The 25,871-nt window shown below is 45.4% G+C and overlaps 1 protein-coding gene across 4 annotated transcripts in view; it reads right to left on the bottom strand.

Annotated features, from left to right (window-relative positions):
- The window catches only part of Dip2c (disco interacting protein 2 homolog C), a 367,804-nt gene that overhangs the window by 85,442 nt on the left and 256,491 nt on the right, over window positions 1-25,871 (bottom strand). For all 4 annotated transcript variants that reach the window (XM_071619869.1, XM_071619867.1, XM_071619868.1 and 1 more), the window contains 7 exons: window positions 22,439-22,562; window positions 21,985-22,094; window positions 21,707-21,809; window positions 19,607-19,671; window positions 16,414-16,507; window positions 16,161-16,280; window positions 14,864-14,978 (listed from right to left, as the gene is read on the bottom strand). In XM_071619869.1, the coding sequence (XP_071475970.1) occupies window positions 14,864-14,978; window positions 16,161-16,280; window positions 16,414-16,507; window positions 19,607-19,671; window positions 21,707-21,809; window positions 21,985-22,094; window positions 22,439-22,562 (731 nt within the window). The remainder of the gene's footprint in view (window positions 1-14,863; window positions 14,979-16,160; window positions 16,281-16,413; window positions 16,508-19,606; window positions 19,672-21,706; window positions 21,810-21,984; window positions 22,095-22,438; window positions 22,563-25,871) is intronic.

The raw sequence follows: 25,871 nt of genomic DNA on the forward strand, positions 1-25,871 counted from the left end.
AAAAATATAAGATAGGGGCTGGGGCTGTAGCTCAGTGGTAGAGCACTTGCCTTGTGCATGTAAGGCCCTGGGTTCAATCCCCAGCACCACATAAAAATAAATAAACAAATAAATAAATAAGAATGAAGATATAAAAAAACTAAAGATGTGAGTATTGATAAAATTACAAGATAAAAACAGCATATCTTAATATTCTAAGTTATGAGCTCTAACAATTTTCTTTTTAAAAAAATTTTTTTTAGTTATACACGAACATAATCTCTTTATTTTTATGTGGTACTGAGATTCGAACCCAGTGCCTCACATATGCGAGGCAAATGCTCTACCACTGAGCCACGACCCCAGCCCTCCCCCTTCTCTTTGATAAGAGCAATACATGCCATTTACAGAAACTATTTTAAGAACTATATAAAATGAGAAGTGTTTCTTCAATGTAACTCATCTACCCAGTTTAAATTTCTGTGGTCAAAAACATCGATCATATCATACCAAATATTTTCATACTGTTTTCTTCATTTGCCTTATCTACCTTTCCATGTCTTCACAACAAGCTATGGGCTCGAACCAGAAGAACAACTTCAGCCCATGAAGACGCGGCTGAGGCATCCTTCAGCCACCTCCTGAATCTGCCAAAACAAACCTAAGAGCAATTAAATCAAACGTGATGCAAAACAGAATACACTCTTAATTGCAAGTGGTCAAGACAACTTGAACAGGATAATACAGCTGCTCAATGTTACTTAATTAAGACATATTCTCATTTAGAAGATTTTAATCTATCTTGTTAGAGAAGTTTCTAAACTATCTAAATTTGTAGATAAATTGGAAAACTTTTTTTTTTTTTTTTTTTTTTTTGGTAATTCTATCTTGCTATGTTTTAAAAGTGAGATCTTGCTTTTCTAAGTCTGACTTTTTGAGCCATCAAAAACATCTTTGGAAGCCCCATTCATGGGCTGGTGTTAACTGTTCATTTCCCCGCCAGGTCACTGGTTCTGCCCCAGAAAGAGGCACACAATTCTAGTATGAGATGTGCACTGGACAGCAGAGTACCTTATTTTGCATGAGTTTGATCTTGTTTTTTTCCCAGCTCTATGACTTCTGGGTAAGAATCTTTCACGAAATAGAAAATAAATGTAGAGACAAGGGGGTCTGTCTCCACATTTGTTTTCTATTTTGTGAAATGGTTTTGATTACCATTTCGTATGCCCACTGCTTTTCACTGCTACAGCAATAAAGTCCTTTAATAGCACCTGCAGTCAAAAAGGTCAAAGTAACACATGCTGTACATATACACATACGTGTGTATTTAGTTCAATAAATGATTGGTGTAGCTTTGAGAAATCTCTGTCACCAGCACTCTAGATGCAGAAGTGATCTCTTGCTTTCCATTTCTCAACTTGCTCTTCGTGAACTTGGGCATCATAAACATACATTTTGCCAATATTTTTCTATTCTATAAATAGTCTTACAAATAGGAACAAAAAATATTATTTGGGTGGGGGGTGACAGCACTGCAGAGAAGAAATCATCGTGCACACCCAAGTGTCTGTTTTCTGTTGCTGAACTCAACACCATAGACGGAGTACTTTATAGGACAAGAGGTGTGTTCATCTCTGGTCCTGAAGTGGCAAGCCCAAGTGAAGGCCTTCCTGCAGCATCATAATGTGGTAGAGGGTGTCACTGGTGAGAGCATAGCACTGGCCACTAATGCCACTACGGAGCCCATCCTCATGACCTCATGCAAACCCTAACTCCTCCCAAAGGCCCACCTCCAAATACGGTTTATAGATGACTTGAGGGATGAAGTGCCCTGTTCATCCTGACTGCCAGGGACCCACCCAACCACAGCGCGGTTCACAGGAAGCCAGAGTGGTCTACACCAGACCTGAGGGTTTCTGCCACACCCTGGCTGATGTGTGAAGGTGGGCATGCGAGTAAGCAGACACGAGAAGTCAGGCCCACTCCCTGCTCTTGCTCCTTCCTGTTCCCTAAACTCATGTTCTTAAGAAGGCGCAGCCATCAGACCATTAGTCCTTCTATGTGGAGACTGATGCCCAAGGGCAAGGCTGGCAGGGTTAGGCCCAACAGCCATCAGCTCCTGGTAGTACTGGAGCACAGCTGGAAGGCACAGAGCCCAGAAGCCCGCTGCCAGCCTGGTCCCCCATCCTGGCTCACTAGAGTCCTGCTCCCTTCTCTCAGAAGCACCTCTGCCTCCTGCCCATTCACTGAGGGGGCTAACTAGAGGCGCCACTGATTCCATCAGCCACAGAACCTTCCAACACATTTTTCTTTGTGTGAGAGGCCATTGTGTGTTGCATATGAGAGAAACGATATTAAGATACTTAACGGCCAGTGGCCACCATCCCATCAGGCCTGGAATTCTTAAAGGACCTGGCCCTACACAGTCCAGGAAGGTCACCTCTGGGCACAGTCCTGCTGACATCTATTGCCCAGACCTTTACCTGCCCAAGCAGCTTCCCTGAAACTACCCCCGATTGCTGAGCAAACATTTACGGAAGAGAATCACAAAGAGATACAGGTTCCAAAAGGGCCCAAAGTCCAAAACTAATGAGCAAATGCATACAATTTTACCATCACTGATCACCATAGATAATCATCAAGTAACTTTTTAATTAAGTGGTCTAAAAGCCAGGCAAGAAATCAGCTGTGTGGCACTGTTACTGCCAGTTTGAGCTCTTCTTCATTGCCAGGGCACAGTGAGCTGTCCTGGGAGGGTTAGGAAGTACAGGACACAATCCACACTGCTCGGATGGTGACAGAGGAAATGCCAATCCTTGGACCCCTCAAATGGGTGATGTGTCCTCCTAGGCCTTTCTCTGTAGGACAGCAACTCAACACCCAAACACTTGTTTTCCCTTTAAAAACGGTAAAGACTAACTAAAATGTAAGGGCTGTAACAGCTCCCACACTAGACTTTATAATGACATTAAACATCCTTTGGTCAGCACGCCAAAATCCACAAGGACTGTCCCTAGAACCCCAATGAAAATGGCTTTATAAAATGAAATGCAGCTTGCTTGTTAACTTAATAATTGGCTTCTGACCTCTTATGTGTGAAAAACTCATTTCTAGGGAAGTAAGCCATCAAGACAGAATACAATGAGAGTTTATGGCTGCTGACTCTTTCCCAAAACGAGAATCTGTACTGCCCTTTCTGTGGTAGACAATAACTCACGTGAAATACCACACGGGATTTTTCCTATATAGTCAACCCAGAGGAAAGACTGTGCACAAAGACACGGGTGTTGAGCGGCACTTTCATTGAACACATGAAAAAATGAGTTTGATGTAAGAAAAATAAGAGAAAGAACCCAGAGAGCAGCACTCACTCTTCCTGGAAGACATGCGACATTAAGATAGTGTCGTCATCACCTACATTCACCTCCTGGCAAACGATCGTCCAAGCACTGCAGCTAATTATAAAGATCATGGCTTCATACAATCCCAGCACTAAACAGCTTGAAGACGCATCAGAAAAACAATCAGTAAACAGACAGCAACCTCCCCCGACACCAGGAATGCAATCCAGTCACCAGGAGAGCAACCGACAGGGAGATCTGATTGTCAGTGATACTCAAATCGTACCTTTTTATCCTTTTCTGTCCCCTCAATTTGTTGTCTAATCTGAAGGACGATGCCACTCAGTAGACTGGCACATCTGAGAAGTCTATCAACCACCAACACCAGAGAGGTGCTCTGGGTGAGGCCACCACACCAACAGTGAGCCCTCCTGACACCTCTCATCCTGAGACCTCTAGGCCACAGGTGGTGGGGGATACTGATGCAAATGCCTGTGTGCACTGAGCCAGGTGACATGCTAGAGACAGAAAGGGCCTGCTCACTGTCAATTCCTGCCCTTCCCTGGCTTCACGTGCTTTGCCTGCCCTGCTCTGGGACGTCTGGGAGAAGGCCCATCTCTATTCCGGCTCCCCACTCCAGAGCTTGCACTCAGAGCATCGAATGGCTGAGGCTGCTGCTTAAGACCTCCATTGCTGGATCCCTCTCTTGCCACACTTGTGCTGCACGAGCCTTGGGTAGGTGGTTGACAGTTACTCATAGGACACAGAGCCGTTCTGCTGGAGCCCCCTTCTTTGTAGACTGGGTTATGTGAGCATACCAGCAGCACCCATGTCATCAGCCCAAATGGGAAAAAAAAAAAAAACAACATAAAAAACAAAGAGCTGGGACCATGTGTGGCTCCACTTATACGAACTACAAGCTATGCAGCTATCAAATGTGCTGAAAAAGGTTCAGCCCCCAACAGTCTCCATTGCCAATGAGCAATTTAGAATTGTCAGAGATAAGGGTATGGGAGGGTACGTTGAACTGACATTTTTAAATTTTACTTATTCAAAAACATCAGGCGCCTAATATTTACTAGGTGGAAGCAGACAATAAATGAACAATTATACCAAGAAATTCCACAGTGCATGAAAAGTTGGCAATGCTGTCGGAAAAGTAGGCAGAGAAAGAACCAAACAGGAAGAACACACTGCATTTTCTGTGGTGTGGTAGGCAGTTCCAGACACGAGAAACCAAGGCTGCGTGAGCCAGGAAGAGGGGACAGGAGGAGAGGGCACTGGGACAGCAGGGCAGATCACATAGGGCCTCAGGCACATCCTCAGACCACATGGCTCAAGCAAGGAGCCAGAGAGAACTCTGGCCAGACTGGGGGGCAGGCAGGAGACCCATCAGGAGCTGTGGGAATCCAGGTAAGGGGCTGAGGCAGCCATGGGGAGAGGGCAGATGGGTTTGGATACACCCTGAAGACTGCGGTGGGGAGGCAGGGCATGCCAAGGGAGGAGGAATAGGAAAGTGTCTACGTTCCCAGCCTGGCCAACAAGGACAGAGTAACCATCTTGCTCTCAAGACTGGGGAAGGGGGGATGCGGAATTTTAAAATTTCTGTTAATAAGAGTGCCTTCACACATTGCTTCTAATAAAAATGTTAAAGAAAGAGCAAGTAATGGTGACTGATACTTAAATTAGAAATCAGACCCTGTGAGCCGCCTACTCTCATTATCCAAGTGAAAGGCAAACTGAATTGTCAACATGAGCTCCAAGATGTGGCAAAGATTTGGTGTCTGACCCTCACTTCTCATGGACCCCGAGAGGCTAAGAAGCTGATGGTGGGTGGTCATGGAGGGGAAGGGGTGTCACATACACAGCCTGCTGACTCAGTCACCAGGCTGCACCTCACGACCAGGACTCCAAACAGCCTGTGGCATAGGTGGCACTGGTAACAGTGGGCATGGCTATTAGGATCCTCATTTGTAGTTGCAGAAATCAGGTGTTGGGGTACCTGGGATGACAGGTTCACATGGACACAAAGCCCAACAGGTCTCCATCTGCCTTTTCTATTCAATCAGGCATCTGAACATCAAAATGAAGACTCAACTTTGAAATCTATGAAGTAGTGGACAAACTCTAGGGAAGTAATCACAGAACAGTCGCCTGTTGGTCAAAGAAGTACCACATTATAGCTGAATTCTGTCCTGTAATCCTTTCCTCAAAAGGTGCTGGGAGGATACAGGATGATTTCAACTCACATCAGACATCACATGAAAAACCACCTTGAGTTCTGGCCCAGCACAGCAGTGCTAGCCACCGTGCAGGCTGTTAGTGCTGTGGGATCCTGGACGTCTCAGGACCAGGCCTCAGGGACTCTCTGCTTTCACTCATTTCAACCAAGCAAAGGTGCTCTTCTTCCCAAGCTCCTGGGCAAGCGCATTCTGGGTCAGCTCTGGAACGGGAGCCCATGCAGCCTGTGGCAGAGGAGCTGAGAAATAAATGGTTCTAGGAGCAAAAGTGCAACGTCTAATATTTCTGATAGCTTGCTTCATTTCAGGGGATTTTAGTCTAAATTTAAGAAATAATGCTTCAATTGGTTTATAGCAATTTATGGTTTTAATATCCAAACCATAGGTAAATGGAGTGGCCCTTGTGAATGTTTTAGGCAGATAAAGCAACACTTAAGAAACTGTGCTTTCACATTACAGGCTGAGCACGGTAATGCACAAAACACTTGGGACCTGAAGCATTTTGGATATATATTTTTTTTGCCTTCAGATTTTGGAATATTTATAAATACATAGATATATTTTGAAGAGAAACCCCAGTCTAACTACCAAATTAAATTTACAGTTCATATACATCTTACAAATATAGCTTGAGGGTAATCTTATGATATTTTAATGATTTTGTCCTTAAAACTTGAGTACAAGAACCATTATAAAGCAAAGTCACCACCCGCTCAGCCATGGACATGTCCGGGCTGGTTCACGTCAACATTGCTGCCGCCTGAATGTATGTGCCACCAGTAATCCACCATTCTTACGTTTATTCTCATATGAGTACTTAACAGTGGGAAATAGAGCGTACAATTGTAACAGTGAAAAAGCAACGTCCTCAGCGTCCTTAGCATCCCCGAACACCTGCACCACCTGCCAGCAGCAGTGAACTGGGGCAGCCTCCGCTCTCCGACCTTGACATCGAGTTTTGATCCAGATGTTACTGTCACCATATTTTAAGGGAGAAGAAACATCAGACACAGCAGGACCAGGAAGCAGGCCTTCTAGAGGGGAGGGCATTCGACTGGAGGCTTCTTAAAACATCTCCTCCACAGCCATCTTCCTGGTCCACAGGTTGTCTTGGAGTCCAATTTTATACATCGACACAATTTCTTTTTCTATTATGAATGCACACTCCTTCCAGACTGTTTCTGCAGTATTAAAGTCATCGTCATTGATGCCACATCACAATCACCTGGATTCACAACCATGTAGGCTCCTGTGTCAGTCAACAAATGACCAACTGGAGTTTCATTGTTGATGAGGGGCCTCCGATAGCCACTTCCAGCTCAGACTCCAAAGGTCTGTGTGTTTAGTGTATGTGGGGAAATCAGACACCAGTCTTTCCTAGTTGACACGAATTCTTCAATGTCACCACCTTGTTTACCATCACTGCACAGAACCACAAGCCAGAGACTGTGCCAGGAGCGTACAATGACTACATCCCCTGTCACCGGGCCCCACACGCACAACTCCCTTTGGACACCTTCCCCACTCATGCCTCTACTCACTCTGCTAGTGTGTCGCTCCAGAGTGATTTTATCATCTTCATCCATCTGAGGACATCCTGGTCACATGGCTGAACTAACAAAGTCACATTTGAGAAGCACGTGGCAAGGACGTTTTTCTTTGATAAGAATTTCAGCTGGAGGACAAGCAGGATGACTGTCAAGGAACAGCAAGATCTATGTGGCTGTCTGCCGGCCCAGCTTCTCTGTAGCATGCACAAAGCAACAGGTACCAAATGTTTGTGAAACCAACCAAGAAAGACGTCCCTGATGATCTGTGCCCTTCGGTGAGCTTTCTAGTGACCTGGGAAGAAACTCCCATACAGCAGCAGGAGTGCCAACTTTCACCCCTCGCAGCAAGCTCACCCTTAGGTGTGCCTCGGCGTATCCCGGCAGTTCTGTCCCTGGCATTCCCGACCCGTGATGGCTATCATCAGCTGGAGTCTTTCAGGGGAAAATGCCCAAATAGCAATGCTTCGTCAGCATTATAGACTTGTCTAGCTTCAGATTTTCACCTGCCACAGCTTTGGCAAACTGGTAAATGGATTCCCCCCATGTCACGAGCAGCAGACTCGTCACCACAAACCATGAGAAGTGAAACATCGTTGCTTCTTGTGACACAGGGTGTCCCAGGCTGGCCTCAAGTGTCCCTTCCGTGAGGCATCCTGAGCAGCTGGGGCCACCGGTGCAACAGCCACCAAGCCTAGCTTTGCCAGTCTTTTCGATTTCTGGCTTCAGTCTGAATATTCTCGGCTTCCTTCCATTTTCCATTTGTTGTGAAAGATCCTTGCTTCTTTCGAGATCAGCATGGCATCGAGAAGCACGCCTACACCACGAGGCTGACAGGCCTACTTTCGCTTCATGATTAAGACCTTCATTTCCTGCACCGTTTTCTACTTTTAACTATCACTTTTGGCATAAAGCTCCAACAGCTTCTTCAGCTCATGCATGGTGACCACTCCAATCCCCACTCCCTAAGGCCTCTTGCACTTCCAACAGTGTACTCTGCCAGGGCTATACATAAACACACAGGTCCTTTCTTTCCTTACTATTACCTGTTAAAAAAAAAAAAAAAGTCCACAGTTGTTCTTAAGCTATACTTTCTACACCATCTTTTCATCATAGCAGAGATAAGCAAAAACACACAGGGCACGATGGATGTAGGGCTTGCCTCTTGTGGGGAACCTGCCATTGTCAGGCCTGGCCTGCACCCGTGCCATTTGTGAGCGTGCTTGGGTGGTGGGACTCGGGTGTACACAGAAGAGAGACATGGAAGCTCAAAGAGGCTGGGTCTCCTTTCCCTTGGGTGCTGAGTAAGCCGCATGTATGCGCCAGTGTTTTGACAGTCACCTGCCATGGGAGATCAGATGTGGAATTTTCCACCTGCACCATATCAGTGTTCAAACATTTTCAAATTCCAGAGCATCTTGAATTTCATGTTTTTGGACTAGGGATGCTCAACTTGTGTAAGAATATTGCCCTCAAGTTGCCATAATATAGTTAAACTCACCAAGTCAAATAAGGAAGCAATAACCTTAGCTTAGCATTAAAATTGGTCTCTTCTGTATGTTTTTCAAGGCCCTTCCTTATTTTATGTGAGTTAAATCAGAAGGGACACATTATCACTGTTTCTCCAGTGTGTCCATGACACACACAGGGCCAAGCTAGTGGGTGTGGACACAGAAGCCTATGATCATGAGCTATGTGAGAAGTGGATACAGCAGTCTCCACAGCAAACGGTTCAAGCAATGTTATGCCACATTGCAGTGATGTGTTCTAGACTGTGTGAACATCTGTCACTTTCCTTTTGATGTGCAAGACTATGAAGAGCCATGAAGGTGGAATACTGAGGAGAAAAAATATAGCAGAGTATGCATTTGATTAAAAAAAGGTTCAGCTCAATCACTGAGGGAGGACCATCACATCAAAGCTTGAAAACCAGAGTAGATAACAAGGATGATAGGACAGGTCTGGAAAAAAATTCATGTTACTTCCTTACCTTTTTAAGTTGTAGATGGACTTGATACCTTTATTTTTTGGTGCTCAGGATGAGACCCAGTGCCTCACACATACCAGGCAAGCTCTGTACCATGGAGCCCCAGCGCCTCACTTTTTGATTGCGAGTTTCATCCTTCACTGAAGGAGTTACCTACCGCCAAAACGTTTTCCCTATCAATCGATGGGTTAAGAAGAAAGAAGCACGCCCTTCCCAGCTCACCCAGGACATGAAGGGCATTAGACGAGGCCTGTTGGGGTCAGGCAGCTTTCCTTAGCGCTCCAGCAGGAGCTGCCACTCGGGACTCTTCCCCAGCTTCTCAATTGGGCCGCTATAGGCAATCTGTAGACAAAAGTGGCTGTGTCCCCAGGAAACCTCTCAAAAACAGGCACAGGCAGCTTGTCAATCTGACTTAAGGAAGCACACTCTCCCCTCCTATCCAGTGTAGTCCACAGGGCAGGTTCTACTACTATCTAGAATGATCTTTTCATTCACCTGGTGGATTGCCGAGGTGGTCGTCCCTCCCGGGGTCTCACACAAGCTTCCTGGCTTTCTTGTTCCATCCCACCTGCCTGGCAGATAACTGAATGTTTCTGGGAAGGTCTGTTTAAAAAACAACAAAAAAACCCCAACCCTAGCAGAGCCAGAAAGCAGAGGATAGCTAAGAGGAGCAGGGCCCGGGGCCCACTGAGGACAGAGACGGCCTGCTGTGGTGAGCAGCGCTGAGTGGGCCTGGAAAGAGGCGGTCCTCCCTGGAAAGAAAAGGCTCTCGATACCCTGTGGGTTCTCACTTTAGGATTTCTTAAACCTGAAATAGGACAAACTTCCTTCTTTATTAAACACCACTGAAAACAGGATTTGCCTAAGAAAATGTGCCCTCTTGTTGCTCTGTGTTGTGGACAGTTATGGAAAGACTGCAGGGGGCACAGGGTGGGAGCACAGGGGTGAGGGCTCGGGGCAACATCCCAGTCACCTGTCAGATTCTCAGACCTCCCAGGAAAACAGAGGGACATTGATCAGATGTCCTCCAGGGAAAGGCTCTAGGACTGGGGTGGCCCTGCTCAGGGATGTGGTCCTTGCAAATAGTAAAAGGGGCCAAGACCAGGACAGACAGGCCTTCGGGCAGGCAGCACAGAACATCTGCTTAGGGGGAGACCTTGGCCATGAGACAGAGGCAGGGAGAGGGGGAGGTGCGAGAAGTCCCCATGGATAACACAGGAGTATCCTCCATGAGAGGCCATTTCTCTATTCCCACTCTACTGTAGTCACTGGATGAAGTGCCATTTCACTGAGAAAAATGTAAGGCAAAATCCTTTATAAAGATTTTCTCACTTGGATTTTCAATGGAAGAGACCAAGTTCCAGCATACAGGCAGAGATTGATTTTTCAAAAACATTCATCAGTTGGGACAGATATATGTTCTAAAACAGTTGGCCCGTTATTCCATAATCACTTCACATTGGCTGAACACAAGGATTCTATCTGCTTTTCTATTTCCAGAGATGATGGGGTGACGTGCCTGTGGGAGCAGATGATCGATCACCTGTTTCCTGGCAGGAAGACACCTGCTGTAGCATCCACTCTTGGTCTTATTATATTTCTGTATCACTTTCACATTATTTTCTCTTTTCCATGGGTATATAGAGTCTACAGAAATGATAACTGTTTCCTATAGCTCCCTGTGGTGATGGGCACCAAGTGCCCAGGAAGCACCAGCTGGCACCAGACATCTGCAGCCTGGCATGTCGAGAAGACCAGCAGTAACCACAGCTATGAGTATGAGTGACAGCCCAGGAGGAGACCCAGCTCTTGGAGCCGTCCAACACAGCAAGGGCAGAAGGCTTGTTCAGAACCAGCAGAGGAAAAAAACACAAGTTGTGAGGCTTATGAAAGGTTTGTGCTAAAACCAGCTCAAGATCAAAAACTGACAGTTTGATTCTCCTAGTCACAAGCTTTTTCTGTTTTAATCCATTATCTTTGAAGATAGTTGAACTTAAGAAAAAAAAAAAAGGTGAATTTGTAGAAAGTAGGTGAGCATTTTGCCAACAAGGTAATCAGGCAAAAACTCAGCCAAGGTGATATCATCATATATTTCATTTTCTTCCTGGTTGGCATTACTTAAAACACAAGGTCTAAATTAGAGCAGATTCTTTTTCATGTTTCGGTGATTATGTGAAAATGCATCCTAATGTTATATATAACTAGAAAGAGAAGCTTGCAGATGTACATAATAGATTGGTAATTACCAGAGACTAGGGTGGGAGGACTCGGCACATGTTGGTCAATGTATATTAAATTTGAGTTAAGCAGGAAGAAAATGTTCAGGAGATCCACTGAACAACACTGACTACGTTTACTAGAGATGAGTTTTATACTCGAAATTGGCTAAGAAAATAGATTGTAAATGTTCTACTAGGGAAAAAAAAAGGTATGTCACATAGTGTGTATATATATATTCATTAGCTGAATTTACTGGTTCCACAATGTATTAAACATGTTTTATACCTTAAATATATATAATTTTTATTGATATTTAAAATATAAAAATATTTTCCAAGCATTTTAAATTATATTTAAAGGAAGAATAAGTAGATTGAAATGAGTTTCAATTGATAATATTTGAAATTCAAGATATTTGATTTTATATAAGTTTTCTTTGGAAAGTTTGATGATTTCTACAATTTTGTGATTTTTTAATTAAATATTTTTAGCTGTAAATGAACACAATATATTTTTGTGGTACCAAGAATCGAACCCAGTGCCTCACACATGCTAAGCAAGTGCTCTACTACTAAACCACAACCCCAGCCCCAATTTTGTGAGTTTTTGACATCTAACAGTTCACTTCTCATAGATCACAATTCACCCAGCTTATGATGGAAGTGTATAATTGAATGTTCTTTGGAAGAATCTCACCAAGGAGGTTGACAGCAGTTTAAGATACAACAAATACCACACATCAAAAAATAAATAAAACACATGGTAGTGAAAACAAATGGTGTTCTTTAGAGACTGATGAACTGAACGTTTTGGTGACTGTCGGGAGCTACTCTGGATGCAGATGCCTTTAAGTCCTGATGCACGGGATTCTGAACAATTACTGTGCCCCACAATAACTTGGGCTTTAACTCCACTCTGATAATGAGGTGTGACTCCAGGAGTAGGCGTCACCCAGTGGGCTTGAGTTATGGCACCTGTTCCTTTGTAATCCCACCCCTTTGCCCTTTTGGGGTTTGAGTGTTCCATGGAACCTCCCCTTGTGTTTCCCCTATATAAGAATTCCAGTGGTGCTTCCTCTTTCCATGGACCCTTAAGGTTGGAGAGCCATCACAGATTTTTAAAGGTACTTCTGTGTTTGCGTGCTTTCTTAAGTTATTGGAATAGTCAGATTTTGTGAACCCAGCATTAGGTCACCAGCTAGGATAGATGGTGATAGGTGACGATCTTTTATAACATCCAGCACCCATGATAAGAGCTCACTTCCCTGAACCACTGCTCATGAAGGGAACTCTACCACTGCCAGCTGCGAATGGAGGCCACAGGGCTTAGTTGTGTCTGTCCAACCTGCTCTGCTTCTAGGCTTTTCTACCAGTCATGTGGGAACAATTGGCAAGAGCTCCGGGACACAAGAGCAAGCGCCAGACAGTGGTCAGTGTGCAGGAAGTCAGAGGAGGGGTCTGCCAACAGAAGCCATGCTTTTCAAAAGCACTGGCTGAAGGACCATCCGTGAAGGTCACCTGATCACACTCCCATTGCTCATAGATACAGCTAGTCACCACACTTAGAGCAGGTTCAACTCCGTAAGAAACGGTCTGGAAGTTGTTCAATCCACACTGCTTATTCCTGAAGGAGCCTCACGCTTTACGAAATCATAGAACTATGATTCCCAGCCTGCTTATGGTTTTATGGACCCAAATTACACAAGCAGATTCTTTTTGATACTCATCATTTTGTCCATTGGCTTTATGCTCAAGTACCACTAACTGTGGGGAAAAGCCTCTCAGGCTACACAAGCTACACTTAGTAAACACCTGCGGCTTAATTTGTATACTATTGGTCCTAAATTTCTAATCTCGTTCAAGAAATACTTTGAGACTTTTAAGGACAAGATTAAAAATTCTTTGCTCATCCCTTTTTCCTCTGCCAAGCAACTCTTACCAGCACTGAGAGTACATTTTTAGGAAAAGCAAATCATTTGATCATAACTATGTGTTGTTGCCATTTAGCAGAACTGGGGGATCTTAAAACACTTAGACATGGAGAAAACTTAGGGATTAACAAATTCAATTCACTCATTTTCTGGTAGAAGAAACCGAGGCCTTGGAGCCAGGGTTTCCTCTGGGGTCGTGTGGCCAACCACCAGCCAGACTGGGTTCAAATCCTGAGCCTCGGCCTCCCTCAAATGTGTTGAAGCTTCTTCTTTATCTGTGCTAAAGTGCCCAAATTAGTCACATTTTAAAAATGATCTTGGAAAAACATAATCATGATGGTAAATCTGCTTCACTGTATAACCCTAAGCATGTTTTATACTCAAAGGTCAAATACAAGCTGCAGAAAGTAATTCTCAGAGTACCTACAGTACGATCCTCCTAAAAAGTGAAGATTGGATTCTGGCTGATGGTACTGTGTTGCATCACGTACTTAAATGACGTGAAAGATTGAATTTCTGATTCAACCAAAAGTAAAATCAGTTTTCAAATTTTCAGTGACACAATCTAGTTAATATTTCACTAACATCCAAAGCATTAGAAGTTTTCTTATTTAAGGACACGCTTCCTGTGAATACTTTTGGAAAGTCCAATCTTTCAGTCACACAGAACTCACATATTTTATGTGAATTTTTTTTTGATCATCCAGTCATAATAGAGCACATTTGTGCTACATGACATAGAACCTAACTGGAGATGAAACTCAAACACTGAAAACTCATGTTACAATTTTCAAATGTCTACGAGATGCAGGCCTTTTTTACATTGGTGTTGATAACTGAGTGCTGAAGGGATGATTGACAGCCAACTCCAGTTAATGAGGATGATCAAATAGCCTGACCAATACCCATTTTTGAGACTATTTACTGTGTTGAACACTTCTCACCTCATTCTGAAAGAATACATTTTATATCCCCATTAACCACTTCCCTCCCAAGCTCTGTGGTTCTGAAGCAGCTCAGTGACTCATGACCAAGGACACTGTGAAGAACATGAACTGGGAAAGTGCCCCAGGAAGTTGGATGCCCAAGCTGTGGTGTGTTTGCTCATCATAGACCCAGGAGCTCTTGGATGTGCCACCACCACACTGCTCCAAAGCTTGGCCGACCAGTGTTCTTTGAAGTGCAGCATCACAGAGGGCAGAAAGGGAAGACAACGCTAGAAAACGGCAGGCAAAGGCCTATATGTGGCCGCAACCATCTCACCTCAGCCCACGCACATGCCATCCCATCTCCCAATTAAGCCCAAGACTCTCACACGCCAACAAAAACCAGTGTGACCTGCAAGGACAAGATAGTACTGCTCCACATACTCAAAGAGCTCTACTTACTCAGGAATTACAATGAAACTGGAGAGACTAAGAAACGTTTTTCTAACTCGAGAATCTAGAGGACTCACAAGAATCCATACCAGCATGAGAGAGAGATGAACCCATCCTGAAGAGGGTAGGTCTAGTTTTTATTCTCACACTGAGCACTGACTCATGATTCCCAGGTCTCTATGGGCTGCTTAATTAGGACGGCTCTCTACACTGCCCATGGTAACTGAGGTGACCCAGTACCTCCGGATGGCCACGGTGAGGGCCTCTGGTGAGCTGGCACACGGACAGATGACCTCCTGACGAAGGCCTTTACTCTGGAAGACATTGAGAAACGCATCACAAGAAGAAATAGACCCTGGAGGGGGGGGAAAAGGGACAAGGGTCAGACAGCTGTAGCACTGGGGCCAAATTTAAAATATTCTAGAATATAAAACAGTTTTGAAATGATTTTGGTACACATGGATTTGGATCATGGAGAAACAGTTCAAGTTATTCTTTATGTTTCAAGGAAAATATTCTAAAAATCTGAAATCCAGATTTTTTTAAAAAGCAACTTCTACGCCTAAGACATTTTTGCTTATTTTAGCAACTTTTCTGAAACTGGTTCCTCCATGGTCAGTACATAAGTTTTGAAAAATGCATTAATCTAAAGTAAATGAAGCGAACTCTCCTTTATATTAACTTGGATAAGACTCAAATATAATTAATATATCAACTGAACTATTCTCAAATTCAGAATTGCTTTGCTTTATAAAAGATGTATTGTTCTGAGCATTGTAGATTAAAATAAATTACTTATTCAATAAGCTCATGTTTACTGAATTATTTCATAAATGAAAGGCTCAAGTGCAAAACTAAGTTGCCCATTTATAAGCCCACGCTGGTACGTCAGGCTTTAAGAAAGCGTAGGCTACTACTATAACTTACAAATACTTAAAGGTGCACAGCTCAATTCACCTCCATTCAATCAACTGGCTGCTGGCTTTAGGTACTGTTCTCACAAAAGAAGCTACCTAGATTTTAGTTTCTTGAGTAAAGTATTTCTCTAAGTATATTAGTATTATTCTATGACAGTGCTAATTTACTTCATCTGGGAATTTGTTATAGGATTTGATAATGAAATTTCATTAAAAATGACAAACTTACTGATCAATGTAACTACACTAAACCATAAAATAAGCAGTATTTCTTGAGCCCTTATGACATGCCAAGGGACTATACTTCGGTATTACTTCATTTAATTCTCATGAAACTTTATGATTTAGGTAAAATTTTATACCTGAATTAAAAAAGGAAGTTTTGCTATGAAAGCAGGATGTGCCATGAACCTCAGGACTGTGCTCCTGCAAACACCTTGCCCTTGCCCATTTACTGGACCGCCCTTAACAGCATGGAGTTACACTGGCTGGTTGTTTTAAGACAATTTCTTAGACATGCTAAAGATTACAAAAGAAATCAATGAGCCAAGGAGGACACCTGGGAAAAAGGATCCTGACCACGTGCCCATCTTTCAAGTCACAGTGGACTCTTCACTTACAGGGATTTGCTCCGTCGGCCACTATGAGCATGCGGAGAGAGGAGAGGTTGACATCTCTTTGATCTCTGTGGGCCACCAGTGCCCAGTGCATGTCCCTCGACTTCACACATGCCACTTTTGCTACAAAGAAAGGCAGAGGTTATGACGTGTCACTATCAGGCCATTTGATATTCAAAAAGAGGTAATGGAGAGATATGGGGATGGTGAATCGTCTCAGTCACCAAGACCCCCACGAGGTGCAGGGGAGACCAACCTTTGTACTGGCAGACCTTCTGGATCCAGGAGAGGGGGTTTACCTTCATCAGCGAGTATGGGATGCTGATCACGTGCATCATGTTCATGACGCTCTGAAATCAAGGACAGACACATGTGAGGGGTCAGTGAGGAGGGGTTACGAGGCAAAGGATGCTTCTCTGCAGCAGGTATCACCTCTACTAAACCAAGGCAGCAGCCAAAGGGACAGACTCAGGAGCTTCACCTAGGCACTTGAGGTGACAAGCACAAGAGAGCTTTGGTTGGGCATGGTGGGAGCCAGCTGAAGCAAGGCTCAACACCACTGGGCATGTGCCCTTTGGGAAGGTGACTTCCCAAAGGTTAGCTCAGTCTCCCTGCTACTGCTTCTAAACTACTCCCAATAGTCAAAGAATTTAAGGGCAAACCCTTAAGAAAATATTTTGCTTAAAATAACACAAAAACACATTTCTCCAAAGATGATACATCAATGGCTGATAAGTTACACATATTCTGGCACTATTGGTGGCAATGTATGTTGGCAGGGCCACTGTGGAAAATGGTATGGAAATTTCTCCAAGAGGTAAAGACAGAACTAGCACGTTGCATGGCACACAGCATGACTGGGTACATGTCCAAAGGAAATGAAGTTGGCGCATTGCTGAGATGCCTGCCCTTATGTGTGCACAGCAGCGCTACTTGTAATAGCCAGGATATAAAGCTGACCTAGGTGCCCATCAACTGATGAACAGATGAAGAAAATGGAGTATATGTTTTCAAGGGAAAATTATTCATCTCTAAGAATGAAATCCTGTCATTTGATGGCAACATGGATGGTATTATGTTAAGTGAAATAAGTTAGGCACAAGGAATTCTGCATGTTCTTAATCACGTGTGGAAGCCAATATCCTATCTCAAAGCAGAGACTAGAACAGCAGTTTCCAGAGGCTGGGGAAGATATAGGGGAAGGAGGGGGATAGAGACGATTACTAGGTATAGGATGCAGCTGGCTGGGAGGAGTAACTTCTCACATTCTATAGCCCAGTAGGATAACCAGGCAACAACCAAATACTTGAAAATAACATGCAGAGAATTTTAATGTTGCCCAAAGAAAGAAATGATATACATCTGAGTGACAGATATGCCAATTACCCTGAGATGACCTTTACCCATGAAATTACATGTACTGAAGGGCCACATACTGCATCAAGTATGCCATGTGTCAATTAGAAATACATGCACTAAAACCCCATTTCATTGAATAATCATTCATACCAAACTTTATTCTTTCTAGGGTATTACAGTTTTTTATTTCACAAAATTTATTTTGTGAATTAAATATTACACTGAAACCTTGGCATGGAGGGAAGCTGTCTCAATCACACTCGGTCCTCCTTTCTGCCTTGCTAATGTAGATCAAGACTACCCAGGAGCCATTTCTTCAAAACAGACAGGCAAGAGCAGCTTTAAAACAAGTGGCCAGTGCCTCCACGCTGCAGTCAGCATGGCTTGCCTCTCGGGCGCCCGTGGCACCTGCTGCCAACTCACAGGGACCGCACACACAAGGCCAGTCCTTTCTGGCTGCCTGGTGTGTTGGGGGAAGAGGAGCTGCTTCAATGGTGGGACCTCTAAATGAAAATCCAGCATACACCCTTCCCTGTGCTGCTGACCAGCCCACACTGAGGTCACCGACTGTCCAGGCTGCTGTAGAGCAGGCATTGCTACCTGGTCAGAAAACTGCCTGGCTGTGGACGCGCTGACTGCCAACTACAGCAGCAGGAAGCTGGGACGGCAATAGCAAGCAGGAAGACACGATCAACCAGGGAGCCACTTCAGCAGAGGAGGTGACACTATTACAGAGAGATGGAAAGCAAGACCATCCTGGGTAACCATAACCAGAAACGTGGTGCATCCAGCGACAGGGGTGACCCATCGCCACAACAGCATCCTCTAAGCGTCACCCACATCCACGGGCTGTCGTTCTGACTCCCTCAGCAAACTTTTGTTGCCCAGAGGCACATGACACTTTCCCAAGTCACAGCTACAGAAGGGAGGGCTGTGCCCCGAGCCAGGTTCTGATGCCAAAGTCCATGCTCTTCCCCTCTATACCAACCGCACCCAATGTGGCAGCATTCGCAACTGTGTTTCTGCATCTCAGCACTTAAGGATATGCAGATGCTAGAAATGAACTGTTCTACAGCAGAGGCCAGGGGGCTGGCCTGGAGTTGCAAACAGTTGGCCTATGAGATACCTACAAGTTCTTTATATCAATTCCGGCTTATGAAGAAATAAAACTTTTTCTGTACTCAAATGTCCATTGCTCATGCAAAAATGACTAGATTTTCTACTTTAGGAAAGATGGGACCTTTCACAAGAAAAACAAGTGAAAGTTAACAGAGGAAACAGACATGGAGAGATTCTAAGCAGGGACACATCACATATTTTAAGTGTCAAGAACACTTTAAAATTTTTTTTTTTCGAGAGAAATTTTTTAATATTTATTTTTTAGTTTTCAGTGGACACAACATCTTTTGTTTGTATGTGGTGCTGAGGATCGAACCCGGGCCGCACGCATGCCAGGCGAGCGCGCTACCGCTTAAGCCACATCCCCAGCCCCCAAGAACACTTTAAATAAAGCTACTTCTCTTATCAGAGGTGCCCTCACTAGTGCTGCCATCAGTCACCAAGTGGCACTAACAATGAAACAAACATTCTTGTAACTTGTGCTGGGTTTTCCTCTTAAAGGAGAGATTGTGAAAGCTGTCCCCCCCATTGAAAATGGATCAGCAGATCCCTAAACATCCATAAACACCAACTAGAGAAAGAACACACACAAAACATGCTGGGTGGATAAAGTGCGTGGAAAAGCCATCTAAATATGAATAGGACATTGATAACATTACTGTGGAACCTCAAAAGCCCCAAGTAAGGGAAGAGAGATGGTGAACTCCAGATGGGCCCTCAAAGGCCGCCCTGGAGTGGTAACCTCATGGTGGGTCCAGGACTCAAGCATATAGCTGCCGAGCCCGGCTGGATTTCTAGTGCTGTTGTGAGCAACCTCAGGGGAGAAAAAGACTCCCAATGATGATAATTCTCTTCTTCATAGTGGGGAAAGAAAGGACCCTGCGAACTCTGCCCATACACAAACCAGCTTGAGCTCTGACATGGGGTACACTGACAGGACAGGCAGCGAGGCTTGGGGTGTTTCCACTTACTGTCAGGATGCCGTGCCAGAGCCCCACATCCTTCTTGAAATCTAGCACGTTCACGATGGTTTCAGCTGCACAAAAAAAAGAAGTTACAAGGGTTATGACCGAGCAACACCGACAGAGATGCTAAGAAAACCCAATATCGACTCAGGGGGAGATAAAGGATCTTACAAGACTATCAATTTAGTACAGCTCTGAAGAAATTCTGCAGCTCTCATCCAGACCACAGCAAGCACTGGCTGGGCCTGAAGTGTTTCCAGGGCAATATTCTGACACACAAGTGAGCAGCATTAGCAACCCACACTGTCACTGGACGACTCTCCACCTGTGCATTTCTGCCCTCCCTGTTTTCTTTTTGAAAGATTTCTTCCCTCTTCCCTCAAGTGCGCCTCTCCAGGAAGACAAGCATGCCCCATGGTCACGTGCTCTGCTTTGGGAAGAGGGAGTTTTGGGCAATGGACAGGCCTACTCTGCTCTACCAGAGTCTTCCCGGGTCAGGGTGGGATGGGAAAGGAGGCGAGATCAGCAAAGAAAGGGATGGAGGAGGATTCAAGGATTATTGGTGGGGGGTGCTAAAAACAAAACAGGAAAAACAGTGCTAAGAACACATGGGGGAGAACAGTTACCACCATGGAATCCAGCTGCAAAGCTACAGCCAGCCATGCACGACTTGGGGCTTTTTTGTTTTTTTCCCTTTCCTCCTCCAAATCACACTCGTCAACCCAGGTGAACAAGAGCTGCCTGTACATGGCCTGGGCCACCTCTCACTGCCCTGGGTGTTCAACAAAGCCTCTATACTCCTCCTTGTACGCTCACCAAGTGTGCAGGGTCACCTCTCCCGCTTCCCTTTCAGAGGCTGAAATAAGGAGGAGACCAGGCAGAGGGGCTTCCAAAATAAACATGCTCAAAGGGACATCCTAGATTCCTTTTCATAAGAAAACTTCTGTAGAGAAATGTATACATATTATGATATTACACATAAATACTCCATATTTATTATACACTATGGAAATATTACATATATCCCTGGCTCCCCAACTCCCCAAGGGTGAAGCCCTGAACCTTGAAGACATCAGGCCCAGGGTACAGCTCATGAGGTGGTGAACTGGGCAGTGGCAACCAGTCCCCAGGCCAAAAGGGCTGCAGACCAAACAAGCAGGACCTCCCCGTGAGACAAATGAGTCATTTTAAAAAGAGTAATTATCAGAAGGAAGTGGAGACAAAGCCAACAGTAGAAAAAAGAGAAGCATTTTAGTCTAAAGAAAGGTTCCACCAAGGGCATCTTCAGTGTCAGTATGTGGACATCTGTGGAAGCCACACCCTCTATGAGAACCCAGGCGGTAAGCCAAATGGCTTGAGGGACCCACTTGAACACTTTCTTCTGCGTCCCACCTGGAGCTGTTACCAAGGTTGCTCCTACTCACTGTGGCTCTTGGCCTCCCATGACGATGCCACTCAGAGCAAGGAAAATACACTACAGACCAACCACTCCCACTGCTGAAGTCCACACCCGAAGAGCTCAAAAACCACCCTCAGAGGTGCTTGTGCCAAAACACGGGAACTTAAAACAAAATACGCCCCATTTGTAAGAACACACGAGCAGCCAGAGATGGAATCCATGGTGTTAACTTTTATGGGCTGGAGCAGGTCCCCCCAAATCCACAGGGGAAAGGCCACCCATATGACCATGTTTGGAGCTAAAGTCTATAATCAATGCTAAGTGAGGTCAGAGGGTGGGCTCTGATTGACAGTCTGGAAAAGCGTGAGAATCCCTCTTCAGAGACGCACACAGAGAAAAGGCCATGTGGAGACACGTGGAGAGGGTGTCAGGTACAAACCCAGGTGATGCCCCTCTAGGAATCAACCCTGCTAGCACTGACCTTGGACTTTAAGCCTCAGAACCACTCTTTCTACTGTGTAAGCTGGACATGTGCAGCCCTCTGTTATGGCAGTGAAGCTAATCTACTAACAATTCATTAAGTTAGGCCGGGCACAAGCAACGCCACTCTCTCAGTAGTAGGAGCAACATGGGCTGGCTCCTCTCAGACATCCCTGGTCAACAGGACATCCCACAGAAGATCCAAGGTCCCGGAGCCTCATCCACACCTTCTGTGTAGCCGCATGCCTGTGTGAGCGCCTGGCAGTGTGTCAGCAGCGCGATCCTCGTCACCGTCACACCCAGCACACTTCCATCCTTACACGTCTTGTACTAAAATGAGACAGAAAATGCATAGACACGAGGTGCCAAGAGGCAAAGTCCTGATCCACATGCATCAGCTTCCCCAGGTGTCAGAGGTGTGGGGTGTCTGGCCGCTGGCACTGGAAGTGCACATCTGTTCCCAAAGCACACACCCAGGCCCGCCAGGGGACAGTGTTCCACTTACCTCAATGTAAGCGGTGTCGTTATTTGCGTCTTTAATGTGTGGGAACCAATCTCGAGGAGGTTTAGAGAGGTGTTTTGACTCTGTGACAAACCACAGCAGCTTTGGCCAACCTTGCAAATAAATGACAAATTCCTTTTAAGTAAGAAGTACCCAGGAAATAGGTCTGGAGACTCTCTCCCCACTCGTGCGGCATACTTTCAAACACCAATTCAGGCTAGATGGAATCTCTGACAATTTGGTATGTCATCAAATCTCAGACATCAACAAAAGAGAACCCAGGCCACCGCCAGTCAGATGGTATCACCCATGGGCCGATGAGCTGCTTGTGTTATCAGACTTCAAGATGAGCAAACGGAGGTGCCTGGATCCTGTGGGGCTTTTTTCCTCAAGTGAAGAGCCCATCGCAACATGAAGGACTCAGGAAGAAGGGACTCTCAAAGCCTCCTCAGCGTACCTTTAAACTGTGGGATCTCTCCCGTCGGGCTTTTTGGCAGTCCTTTGTGACAGGCATCGCTGGTCAAGGCTACAGTAACTCCACAGCTTCCAAGCAAGAAGCCTATCTGCTGGCTGCCTGCATCCTGAGAGGGTGACAGAGAGAGAAGAGATAATCTAAAACATGGCTCTAGTCCCAGTAAAAGCACAGCCTGACCCTACATTTAGGGGAAGGTGAACTGACTTCCCCAAGTTGCTTCTTCCTTCCTGAACAATTAGCTAGTAATTCAGATGGGCTTGGGAGTCCAGAGAACTGGGTCCAATCCCAGCCCTGACATTTGCAAAGCAAATTAGCTTGGTTGGACTGTTTTCTCAACTGTAAAATGGGGATAAACAAGCAAACTCATATAGGTTTGCCTCTGGGGACAAATGAGAGGAAATGTACAGTGCTCAGCACATGGGTGGCCCCTGGTGGGTCTCTTTGAGAGACTGTCATGATTGGCCCCTCTAATTTCTAAGACTGATTGCAACACTTGATCATTATGGAGGAGAGAAAGGGCCAAAAGAACCCTGTTTATTACACTAATGCCAAGTACCTAATTTTTAAATCCTCAAAAACAGGAGATGCAGATGATACATCTAGTGGGGGTACACTTGTCAGAGTCACCTTCAGTGGAGGAATGAAGAGCTGGGTCACCTTTCCCACCCTGAGAAGTAACCAACAAACTAAAATGGCACAGTGCCAGGCCTTCAACTCTGCAGACAGGAAGGCCCAGGAAGCCACCGTGTTGCCAGTACCGACTCTGGAACGTCACATCTGAGCACACACTGCAGATGAGGCCCTCCCCAGCTCCAGCTGCAGAAGGAACTGCCACCCTGTGTGAGTTTTATTGCCCATTACTTCCAGCTGCCCTACAGAAAGATAAATGTGCAGCAGAGTCACTTCAATTCAATTTTCTTACTCCCACCAGTCACACTGGCTGTTGCTTTGCAATTGTTTGATTCAGAAAATAAAACCCAAGCTCCAAAGTAGCCAGAATTTCCCAGCAATAAAAATGTCCTAATGCAGTGAATGAGTCATGGCTGCATCGCCCAGATGGCTCCGTGTGGGCCCCCAGCAGGAGCCCAAGCACAGCCTGCTGGCCATGGGTGCAGCAGAGGGCCTGGCTCCAACTACACCCATGCCCGCCCCACCAACAGGAAACCAGGGGACAAAGCACAGTGTTTTCACCTGGGTAAATAAAGCAGCATCACAATTTCAAAGCTGTAGTTTGTCAGAAGTTTAATCAATACTATTTTTTAAATTTTTTTTCTTTAGATGTAGATGAACATAATATATTTGTATTTGGTGCTGAGAACTGAACCCAGTGCCTCATGCATGCGAGGCAAGTGCTCTACCACTGAGCCACAACCCCAGCCCTGATCAATACTATTCTTATTGTCCATTTAAATCTGCAGCGAGCACACGTCTCTTCAGGGTATCTTCAAGGAGCAAAGACCAACAAACAAGATGTGTGCACTCTAAACCCTGAAAGGGGAGGGAGTTCTGGGCCTCAGTAGAGGGGGACAGTCCCCATCTTAGGGACATTCCCAGAGCACTCTTCCCTTTGGCAATGCTTTTTCAAGGGGACTCATAATCGGGCATGGCAATGTGAAGGGGAGCGGCTGGGTCAGTCATCCACAGCAGCATGCAGTGACCAATTAGACACTGACAGGCGGCCGTAACACTCAGGCCTCCTGGCCCAGAGTCCTGCCTCCCTGGCACTCTGTCCTCCTAATATCCACACATGATTTAATCCCATAAGTGATAAAGCCATGTACAAAAAGAGACCCAAGACTAAGCGAGGGAGCCCAGGCGGGACGGAAGGAGGCTGCTGCAGTCAGTGTGGAGTATGGACCTCATACCTGCTCCTCTTCAACTCCTTCCAGAAAGCCCTCTCCGGGCCCAGCAGACAGGCCTTCAGAAGACCTCTGCACCTAGCTCCCAGCAGCCCTCTCAAGCAGCACCTACCAGGCCTGTCCCCACCCCAGACAGACACCTAGAGCCAGCCCCTCAACACACATCACAGCATGTACCAGGGGACCCTGAGCACACTGGCATCAGAAAACGGGCCTGGCTGTCTCAGCACAGACCCTGAGGACAAGCTACCCAGCTGCCCTCCAGCCAGCAGCCACAGATTCCCAGAATACATCAGGTCCCCATGCTGTCTCTGGAAGGGTGCTACCTGCCCTCCTGACAGATCCAAGGCTACCCAGGGAAACAGCGAGACATCCTAGGAATGATGTGAATGAAAGGAATCCCCCTACGGATGCGCACCAGGGCTCCGAAATCACTATGTCACTTCCCACATATTTCTCCCCAGCACACCTGTCTTCCACAGGCAGTTTATTTCTGGGATACAGGCTGATGCACTGCCACTCTCAGAGGGGAGTAGGGTGGGCGCTGGTGCTACCACTATCTCCCTAATGTTGCCAGCAAAGGCAGGTGATCAGCCTCTACCACAAAAATCTCCTTGATGACTTGTTTTCTCTGCTAAAGAAAAGCTATAAACCCGAGTTCACAATTCTCGTTTTCAGTGCTTTGCCAAAATATAAAGGGTTGACTGATGCTACTTTCTAAAAAGTTCCTCCTTGTAAATGATTGGCCTGGCAATGATTCCTCAAGCAATCACATTAGGCTGGTTTGGATATGTCACTGGATCCCACCCAAGCCTCATTCAGAAAGCACCCACAAAAGGGTTCTCTGACCAACATAGACAACACAAGCTCATGAAGTCACCCCTCACCCCACATGAACTCATTTTGGATGTGTAGCACTCAAACTGGTAGTGTTCGTCCAATCTCCTCCTTTGCCTACTCAAATTGCCAACTTCACAGTTTGTCAGCTCTTAGGAGACGGCATAAAATAATGGTGAGATCAATGAAGAAATGAACCTTAAACGATTTTACACACACAAGTAGACACGTGCAGATGAGTACACCCATCCATTTACATTTGCACCCACATCTGTGCCTACACAAATGAGCACACATGCACACACACACAAAGGCCCAACACAAAACACTAAAATTTATGATTATGGTAATGTAACCAAGTGGAGTAAATAAATTGGTAAGAGAAGTTTTCCTTACAATACTATGATACACTCATCAATTTTTTGAGGGAGATGCTGGGGGTTGACTCCAGAGTCACTTTACCACCGAGATATAGCCTGGACTTTTTCGAAACAGGGTCTTGCCAAGTTGCCTAGGCTGGCCTTGAGCTTGCAATCCCAGTTCAGCCTCCTGAGACACTGGGATCATGGGTGCCACCTCACTTGGTGATTAATGTATTTTGGCCACATATTTAAAACTGCACTTATGATGGAAATTTAGAACAGACGGAATTCCATGTGCTCAGCATCAACAGTTACCAAAGTTTGGCTAATCTGGCTTCACCAATTATCCCCAGTAAA

The sequence above is a fragment of the Marmota flaviventris genome, chromosome 12 (assembly GCF_047511675.1).
Source record: "Marmota flaviventris isolate mMarFla1 chromosome 12, mMarFla1.hap1, whole genome shotgun sequence".
Taxonomy (NCBI): domain Eukaryota; kingdom Metazoa; phylum Chordata; class Mammalia; order Rodentia; family Sciuridae; genus Marmota; species Marmota flaviventris.